General features: G+C 35.1%; 1 protein-coding gene across 3 annotated transcripts in view; it reads left to right on the forward strand.

Moving 5' to 3' along the window:
- LOC106464875 (metabotropic glutamate receptor 8-like) overlaps positions 1–9,676 on the forward strand; it is a 37,787-nt gene extending 28,111 nt beyond the window's left edge. Inside the window, exons 5-7 of one of the 3 annotated variants that reach the window (XM_022392677.1) lie at positions 257–793; positions 1,906–3,191; positions 7,397–9,676. In XM_022392677.1, coding sequence (XP_022248385.1) covers positions 257–793; positions 1,906–3,191; positions 7,397–7,408 — 1,835 coding nt within the window. In that variant the 3' untranslated portion in view covers positions 7,409–9,676. The remainder of the gene's footprint in view (positions 1–256; positions 794–1,905; positions 3,192–7,396) is intronic. The other 2 variants (XM_022392676.1, XM_022392675.1) reach the window with 2 other exon arrangements.
- The last annotated feature ends 380 nt before the right edge of the window (positions 9,677–10,056 follow it).

Below are 10,056 nucleotides of genomic sequence, written 5' to 3' on the forward strand. Positions count from 1 at the left end.
TTGTATTTCATTTTGCAATGAAATCTTTGCATATATATTTCCTTTATTTGAATTTCGTTGTATTAAAAACTCGACTATAATTAAGACTGATCACCTTTGAATATACCAAAACAGTGAATGTTTGAAAAGTTTGTACACACGTATATATATATCGTGCTTTATTTTTATCCATTTTCTTGAATTAATTTCAAAATATGACTTTTAGGATTATTCGGACGTTATATAATTTATGTTTTTCTAATCTTTATTATTGAAGGAGTGATCATTTTTGGTTCTGATCAAGAGGTTGCTGGAGTGATGAGGGCTGTCAAGAGAAACAACGTTACAGGTTACTTCTCGTGGATTGGAAGTGATGGCTGGAGTGCACGTGCCCTCGTATTTGATGGTAATGAGCTTCAAGTAGAAGGAACGTTGTCAGTGCAACCTCGTGCTCATGCTGTGGAAGGTTTTGACGATTATTTTCTCGGTTTAAATGTGAAAAATAATCAGAGAAATCCGTGGTTTATAGAGTATTGGGAGAAGTATTTCCAGTGCAAGTGGATAAATAGTACCGTTACACCTTACAATCAAAATTACGATAAATACTGTACTGGTGATGAAGTAATGACGTACAGTAACGGCTACGAACCTGAAAGACAACTCCAATTTGTCAGCGATGCTGTGTTGAGTTTCGCCTATGCTTTTCGGGACATGCATCGAAACTTGTGCGGCGGTAAATCTGGTCTGTGTCAGCGGATGAACCCTATTGACGGAACGGAGCTGCTTAAATACTTGTATAAAGTACACTTTACAGGTAATGAAACGAATTAATAAAACACCCATACCTAACGATCATTCGGATGTATATAACACATGTTTGCACTCTGTTATTTATATCTGGCAGTCAAATATTCAATGTGGTTTTCATTTGGAACCTAGTGTTAAATATATATATATATACTCAGATAACAATAAATCAAAAATACTTTAATAACACAAGGATTCTAATGAAGTGGTTATCATTCATTCTGAATGTTTTCTATTTGTTTGCTACAGAACATGCTTTAAGGGTAAAAAAAAACAATTCCTTTCATTTTACACACCCTCCAGTGTCTCAGTGGTAAACATGAGGGTTTATATGCTAAAATTCGGACTTCGATCCATTTACTTGGCACAGCACAAATAGCCAATTGTGTAGCTTTGTGCTTAACAACAAATAAATAAAATATTTTTAAACATATAACCAAAACTCAGATTGAATTCTCATGGTTTTATATTCGTTTCTTTTTTGTTTGAGTAAAAAGTAGAAACTGTTTGACTACCAGCAACTACATTTACAGAGAACACGAAACTGCTTTAACTGATAGTTCCTGATACTTCAGACGGTGAAGTACTGCTTAATAGTTAAATTTTTCTTATCATTCTTATTGCAAATAATTACAGATTTAAATTTTATATTGGGTAAACAAATTAAGAATGTTTTGTAACTAAAGCGTTAAGCTAAAATACAGATAATAGTTTACATATATCAGTTTTAGACTGATCTAGCTTATTCCAGATTCTTCGCGTCAAAGGATTTGCAAACAGCTTTTAAATAAACAATAAAACCCTAGCTCTTTCAACAGGTGCTTCTTGTCTTCATAAATGACAAAGACAGAATGATGCCTTTTTCTTTGGTACACAGGTCTACCTGTTGAAAGTGCAAGGATTTCTATCGGGTTTTTAAATGTGATTTACTAATCTTTTCATCCTACGTGTTTTTCGTTATCATGAGCTAACAAGAACAGTGACGTAGTTCGTAGTAGTAAGCTCAGGTAATCTTTATGTTTAGAGATTTAGTTACAGAGAGTTAAATATTAATCAATTCCTGACATTCGCCCATTTAATTTTACTTCATCTGACTGTTTTGTTATTACTAACTTGTAGGCCTGAGTAAGGACGAGTTCGAGTTTTCCAAAAATGGGGACGGACCAGCTCGTTACAATATCATTCATTTCAAACAGGTGAAACCAACAAGTTATCAATGGGTTCGAGTTGGCGAATACCGAGATGGTCAATTGACCCTCAACCTCTCTCAAATACAGTTTCGTCTGTATGAAAAAGCTATGCCCTCGTCAGTTTGTAGTGACCCTTGCGAAAAAGGGCAAGCTAAAAAGTTTGTAGAAGGGGAAAACTGCTGCTGGCATTGTTTCAACTGTACAAAATACCAAGTACTCCTCTCGGAAACTCAATGTGTGGAGTGTCCTTTGGGTTTCCTCCCAGACTACAACCACGAAGATTGCATCGCCATTCCAGAGCTGTACATGAGTCCAGATAGTTATTGGGCCATTGGAGCGCTTGCTTTCTCAACAACAGGAATTTCCGTCACAGTGTTTGTGATTTTAGTATTTATTCGTTACAATGATACTCCTGTAGTCAGGGCGTCTGGTCGAGAGCTTAGCTACGTCCTTTTGGCCGGTATATTAATGTGTTACGGTATGACGTACATGTTGGTACAAAAGCCGACAAACTTCATCTGCGGCGCACAGAAAGCTGGTATCGGTTTGTGCTTCGCTGTTGTTTACAGTGCACTTCTGACTAAAACCAACAGAATTTCTCGGATTTTCAAAGCCGGTAAACGAAGCGCAAGAAGGCCAAGTTTTATCAGCCCTAAATCCCAACTGGTCATCTGTGGAGCACTGATCGGTGTCCAGATATCGATTACAACCGTGTGGCTAGCCTTCACGCCTCCTCGGGCGATTCACCATTATCCAACACGAGAAGATAATCACGTGGTATGTGCAGCTTCTATTAATGCTAGCTATATGGTAGCTTTCGCTTATCCAATTACTTTAACTCTCATCTGTACCGTGTACGCCATTCTTACTAGAAAGATTCCAGAAGCCTTTAACGAGTCCAAGTACATAGGTTTCACTATGTATACCACGTGTATTATATGGCTGGCTTTTGTGCCGATCTATTTCTCCACAGCTGAGCACGTGGCTCTTAACGTCACTACAATGTCAGTAGCCATTAGTCTTAGCTCTACGGTAACCCTAGTATGCTTATTTACTCCCAAACTGTATATTCTACTTCTACATCCAGAAAAAAACATTCGCCAGTCAATGATGCCTCAGAATAAATGTGGAACTTTAAAGAATAACACTTTAATTATTTCGTCATCAGCAAGAGTTGAATCGGCCACACAATCTGACGGTAAGGACTTCTTGTTCGTAAGTTATTTCTTTAATATAAATAAAATACTACAGCAGCAACCACTATAATCTCGTGTTACCTATGGATATATATATTGGTATGTTGTAACGTTAGTAAGCACAAAGTGAACTTAACAACATCTACAAAATGTTTTCTGCCACTTTCTCAATTCTTCGGAAAATAAAATTAACTTATTGAACTGTGAGTCACTTTTAAGATACAGCTGTGACACCTGTTAGGCCTATTTTACATAGAGTAATTTAACGTCGTGTTCTTTTGTGTTTTATTTGTTTGTTTTTGTTGTTGTTCTTTTTTCGGGATGGGGTGGGTGTTCGTAGAAGTTTTTTTCCAAATCTCTCTATGAAAAAAATACATGAATTAGTTACATGTGAAGAGATAAGAGATAACTATTGGATCTGATGACAGAACTTTTAAAATTAATGCATTTTTTTATTCTAATCCTCCATACTCGTTTTTTTCTTATAGCAATGTCACATCGGGCTACCTGCTGCGCCCACCTAGGATAATCGAAATCCTTGATTATAGCATTGTAAAACTGAAGCCTTACCGCTGTCCCAACGGGGGACTTACATGACACTGATCTCATTTTTAGGAATTGATTAAATTTCTACAAATGAATGTGAAATGCCATATATATAATTAATTATATATTTTAATATAAATTATCAGACAAATTAATTTCCTTATTGAAGTCATCATCTAAGTGGTTTTGCTAAAAATATATGATTATAAAAATTTTCACAGTAAATGTCTTGCTGACTTTTCACGAGATACGTGTGTTTTAATCAGCATAAGCAATATTAACCAGCGAGAACACGTTTTTATCACTGCTAGTATCAAGGTCATGTGTGCATTTACTTTTACCTGTATCGTACTACTGCCGCTCTAGGCCCGGCAAAGCCAGGTAGTTAGGGCGCTCGACTCGCAATCTGTGGGTCGCGGGTTCGCATCCCGTCACACCAAACATGCTCGCCCTTTCAGCCGTGGGGGCGTTATAATGTGGCGGTCAATCCCACTATTCATTGGTAAAAGAGTAGCCCAAGAGTTGGCTAGGGTGGAGATGACTAGCAGCCTTCCCTCTAGTCTTACACTGCTAAATTAAAGTTGCCTAGCGCAAATAGCCCTCGTGTAGCTTTGCGCGAAATTTAGAAACAAACAAACAAACAATACAGCCGCTCTAACAGTGAAGACAGGTGGGGGATTCATTGTAAGCTTTCTCGAGTATATCTGTTAATAAACTGGAGAAATTTGTTAAAAACCATCTGTCAAAATTGAATGTGTATTTGGGCATATGTAATTAATTGTTTAGTTACATTGTGTCAAATTATATATAGTTTACGATTCATGCTATACCGATCGAAGCCCAGACTATGAATATGTGGATTAATGGTTCGCCTCCCGTTTCTGCTAAAACGCGCTTCGTACTTTTGGACCGTGAGTGCACTGTAACATATCTCGCTATTCGATTAAAGTAGCGTAAGAGTTGGCGGTAGGTGCTGTTGACTAGCGGCTTTGCCTCTAGCCTGTCAACTCAAAAGTAGGAACGGCTATGCGTAGACATTGCTTATGTAGCTTTGCGCGAAAATTCTTAAACGAACAAACGATTCATACGACATATTTAATGTGGCTTTTGTGGGTGAGCAAAATAGCCATATCCTGTTACAAAAAAATCTTAAGAAATCAAAGTATCTTGTTGTTTTAAATACCTTAGCATTATGTTCATTTGTTATGCGTGCTTTTGCAATATATATATATGCAATAAGTAATCACCATTTTGCGGTAAGCCTAACTACTTATGTGTAAAATCTAGGTGGTTTGTATTGATATTATGATATTACATATTCCATACATAGTTTGAACTTTATGGTTTTCCTTTGAAATGCACTGACTACGACTGTCAGTATTCTGTTTACCATCTACGTACCACACTTCATTCCTGTAACCTGAAATCTATCAGCCTGGATAGAGCTTACAGTTGAAATGTGACTAGCATGGAGTAAATTATTATCAATGAATAACAGCTAAACTCAGTCGAACATAAGCTAATTCTGTTACACTTAATATTTCTGTTTTTGTAATACAATATAAATATTAATTTTTCAAAACTTACCATACAGAAATTTTGTGGATCGAAATGTTTATTAGCGCTCACTAATTTATTTATCATTTGTTTGTTAGATAATTTGAAATAAGGACAATTCCATTGAAGGCTTATGCTTAATGCTGTTCGGAATGAAACCGTTTTTAAAACATAGGTTCTTTCCAGCTATACGTAAAAAAAAAAGTAGATGGTATTTTGTTATGTGAAACTTCAAAAACGTTTTTGATGGATATTATAAAAAATACAATATTCAAATAGTTGTGGTGATAATATTAGTAATTTCAAAGTGGCATCTTTTGTCCATATGGGAGAAATGGCCACATCAGTGATCCCTGGGTTTCAGGTATAACTGTCACCAATAAAAAGATGTGAAGAAAACAGAGTGGCCAACAACATCCGTCGTTACAGCGTTTTTATGTAGCTTTAAACCGAATAACGAGATTGACTGTTACTCCTAAAAAATGCACCCACACTTGGAAGATTTGTTTGTTTGTTTTGAATTTCGCGCAAAGCTACACGAGGGCTATCTGCGCTAGCCTCCCTAATTTAGCAGTGAAGAATTAGAGGAAGGCAGCTAGTCATCACCACCACCCACCGCCAACTTTTGGACTATTTTTGTACCAGCGAATAGGGTGATTGACCGACACATTATAACGCTTCCACGGCTGAAAGGGCGAGCATGTTTAGTGGGACGGGGACACTCGGAAGAACAGTGTATGTCCAGCGGTATAACGGCGCTGACTTGGGACCTCCGTGCCCGTCCAACACATGAAAAAAAATTACACTTTAGTGAAGCGTGGTGAAGATTTTTTATTTCACATATATTTTCCAAAACTTCTTTATGACTCCAAAACGCGACAAAAAAGTTTTCGTCAGTAGAAACACATTTTTTCTTTTTGTAAAACAGAAATGATAAAATAATCCAATTATAATGAATTGATTTTTCTAACGTCCGTTAAGGTTGGAATACCCTGTGAATATGTCGACGAACCTATAGAAATTCAATGCTATCTTAATGATATTTCATTCACATTTTAGCTTTACTGATCATTAAGTTGGCGCCACTATGGTAACTCAATATCAGTGAATCGTTTTTCATGACGTAATACTGTGGCAGTGATTGGAAACTATATGAAGCTACGATACCAAAAAATAATTTGATATGATAAATGATTCAACAAAGTATAAAATTATATGTTTCTGTGACTTTTATGTATCATTATCATTATGATATGTTTCCCACCAGAGGGTAGGAGAGCGAGAAAGTCGATAATCAAAAATACAATGTAGGGATTTCTTGTTGATAAAGTAGTTCTTTAGTATAGATAAAATGTTACAGCAGTAACCACTATATCCTCATATTACCTATGAATGTTATGGTGCGTAATATCGCACTAACGGGCATAATGTAGGCTTAACATCTGTTAATTTATCTAGCATTTCCTCAGTTTCCACTTGCAAATGTTAAATTTTGCTGCAGTACAATCCTGAGCCAAAAGTTTTTACCTAATGTAATTGTACAGTTTCAATGTCTTCGACATATTAACTACCATTAGCTAAATACAATAATATAAAATAATCCGGGAGACTTATTTCTTATTAATTCTTTCTTTTATGAAGAGTGACCAATTTTTTTTGTCGCTGTTTGGTAAATATTCATGCTATTAGCGTTATGGTGAAACCTTCCCGTTTTTTATTGCTACAGTCTGCGTGTCTACCTATTCAACACAATATCTCACAAACCAGTAAAAATGCAGTTAATTCATCTTTGATGATAATGAGTTAAAGATCAAGAGCAAGTTGAGGTGGTTAGTATTAGGCACCAATATACAGCCGTTTCGGATCTTATTGTTATTATTATTATTATTGCTAGGCGCCCAAAAATGAAGACGAAAATAACATACTCAAGTAGTAGCTGTACTATAGTTTTTCTCGAGAACAAATATTGCAAGGTATACTGAATAAAAGTGAAAATATGCATTTTTCAATACACATAAGTTTCCCTAAGTTTACAGTATATAAAAATACACCTTATAAACCTTTAGTACTCGTATATTTGATTACATGAAATGAGAGTACAAGTTGTATTTTGTTTTGCAGATTATGAAATGAATGACAAGCTTCGTTCGCTCAATACGTCTGTGACTCGTATCAGCTGTGCTACTCAAACTTCAAACGGATCACCCGCTGAGTTTCAGCTTTATCATGCAGACAGAGATGCGCTCTTATGAGTTTGAGTGTCTTCCTCTACCTTACTGCGAATATCATGATTTTCTCTAATTTCTAAACTATTTTCAAACTTCCAGATCAAATAGTGGAATGTGAGCGGCTTCTTAAACTTTGATGTAGTTATCTCTGAAGTAGGAAGATCGAAGTACCTTGGAGAGACGTTCAGAGGCTATTTTCCAAATTAATTAAGGAAGTGAAATAAATAGTGGATGTATATATTTGTGAGTATCTGTGTATGTTATCTAGGTTCTGTGTCACTCCATTACAACTTTGTAACAGCTCCTGTGTCAGATAATGGGTTTCTCATGCTTTCACGTTAAATATAAAATATTTGGATAGCGCGTTAAGGACATCGCGAGACACGCAGTTACATGACCAGAGACTGTAGAAACGAACGATTTCATGTAGCTGCACTTTCTTTCTGTATATTATACTAGTTATGAGAGCTTTATGTGTTGTGTCGAAAGATACGATACGTTCCGCGCGTATGTGATTACCTGATAGCTCTTATAGTAAATTTATGTTGTTATTCATGTTGGAAGTAATAAATTGCCAAGCAGGTACTATTTAACGGGATTTTATTACTTTTAAATGCGTAAGTTACATATTGTTACAACTTCTTACTCACTTTTTAATTATTTATGGAACCGCCATAAAAAATCTTTAAAAAGCAGGATACCGCTGACCAGATGTTATTACTGAAATTTGATTGTCGCCTGCGAAAGAATTCGGTTCTCAAACCTGAAAGAACAGCCGATCTACGGAATCCCAGTCCTGTAAAAGTAGCACAACTCAGTAAAAGGATAAAACGAATTTCAAGATGAATAAAGTGTCATAACGTTTTGACATTCTTGGAACCGGATATTCAGAAGAACTACAACGTTTTCAACACAACTGATTGTTTTCAGTGGGGATCCGGTCAAAAACCATTTAACAACTCTCGTACAACTTCATAGTTTCAGGAAGTAATAGAAACAATACACGTTGTTCTATAGTATGTAGGTCTTCTTTTGAATATTCAGTACACATTGGATGTATTGTTCTTGGAGTATAGAATAACACCGCCCTATTGTAATGTGAGTTACGTTTGAAGTATTGTTTATGTAAGGCTATTACACATTTGTTAAACACTAACATAACGTTTGTATGATATCTAATGCATTACTATACATGTACCAGTGACAATAGATGCTAGAAAGCTGAAGAATCGAAACGTTTAGTCGTGCCGTGTTTACAATGTCAACTGACGTACACGTACTAGTGTTGTTAGTCTGGGTAAAAATCTGGATGTGCCATTTATGTAAAACAGGATGTATTGCACGTGTCTCTTCGATACGATAACATAATGTCGGATGTGCCACATTTATACAGTAAGTTGATATTAAATGTTTCTTATACACATTAAAATGATAATAATTACGCCGCCTGTATAATATAAAATTACATAGATCGCTTTACTGTCGCTGTGTGGATGGAATTGAAAGTGTTACGTTCTAGAATCGAATGATACTGATATACTATTTATGTATTATGTTCGTTTACTATTGCTTCAAGAATTATATTAGGTAGGTAATGTTTACAATGTCGAATATAACAAAATGTATAGTGGAGATAAATCTTTGCACGTCACGCTTATTACAGGAAGAAAACAGACATTATCTGTACGTGTGTTACAAGTTACGTCGTTACACTATACCACTGTGGATAAATGGAATATTGATTTTGGTAATAGTACTGTTTGCAATATCATATTTTACTTCTTTCTGTGTAAAAGCTTCCGATTATAGTAAACAAGTATGGTAAATATCTGTCTGTATGAGCTATATTTTATCTTTTCTTTTTATTAGACTATTAGAAGAACATGGTAACTGTTGCTCGAATTTTCAAATTATGAATCTAGATCTAGACAGCTTTACAGTAATATTTAGGGTTGTAATTCTGATTAGCTGTTACACAAGAACTGTTACAAAAAACAACTCGTGTTAACCTAATTTGTTTCTTGTGTAGAGTAGGTAAAACGTTTGATATCGGTATGTGAACAAGTGACAAATTATAAATTATTATCAACTCTAGACCTGATTATTTTGAGATTTAAAAACGATTTTGATGATGATAACATGTCATAATAAGCTTCGAAGTTATTTATTAATATTGTAAAAAGCTGTTCACAAATAAAAAATAAAATATATATGATTTGTTGACAGCATTGGAATATATTGAATGAGGATTTTTACTACTGTCAAATCGATTAGTAGTAGAAAGACATAAAGTGAAAAATGGAAAGACAGTAAATGATTTTATAATTCTTGGTCACTTACAAGTTGAAACCATGAATAATTACTATAAGTTGACATTTTCGTTAATTTAGATCCAGTGGCATTAGATCTGCTTCCATTTATCATATTAAAAAATATTTTGAATTTCAGGTAACATCTGGTAGCGGGAAATTTTCTTTTACATATATACTAATATAAGGAATATGTAATTACAAAACTGTTAACTTTTACATATATACTAATATAAGGAATATG

This window comes from Limulus polyphemus, unplaced genomic scaffold, assembly GCF_000517525.1.
Source record: "Limulus polyphemus unplaced genomic scaffold, Limulus_polyphemus-2.1.2 Scaffold1768, whole genome shotgun sequence".
NCBI lineage: Eukaryota > Metazoa > Arthropoda > Merostomata > Xiphosura > Limulidae > Limulus > Limulus polyphemus.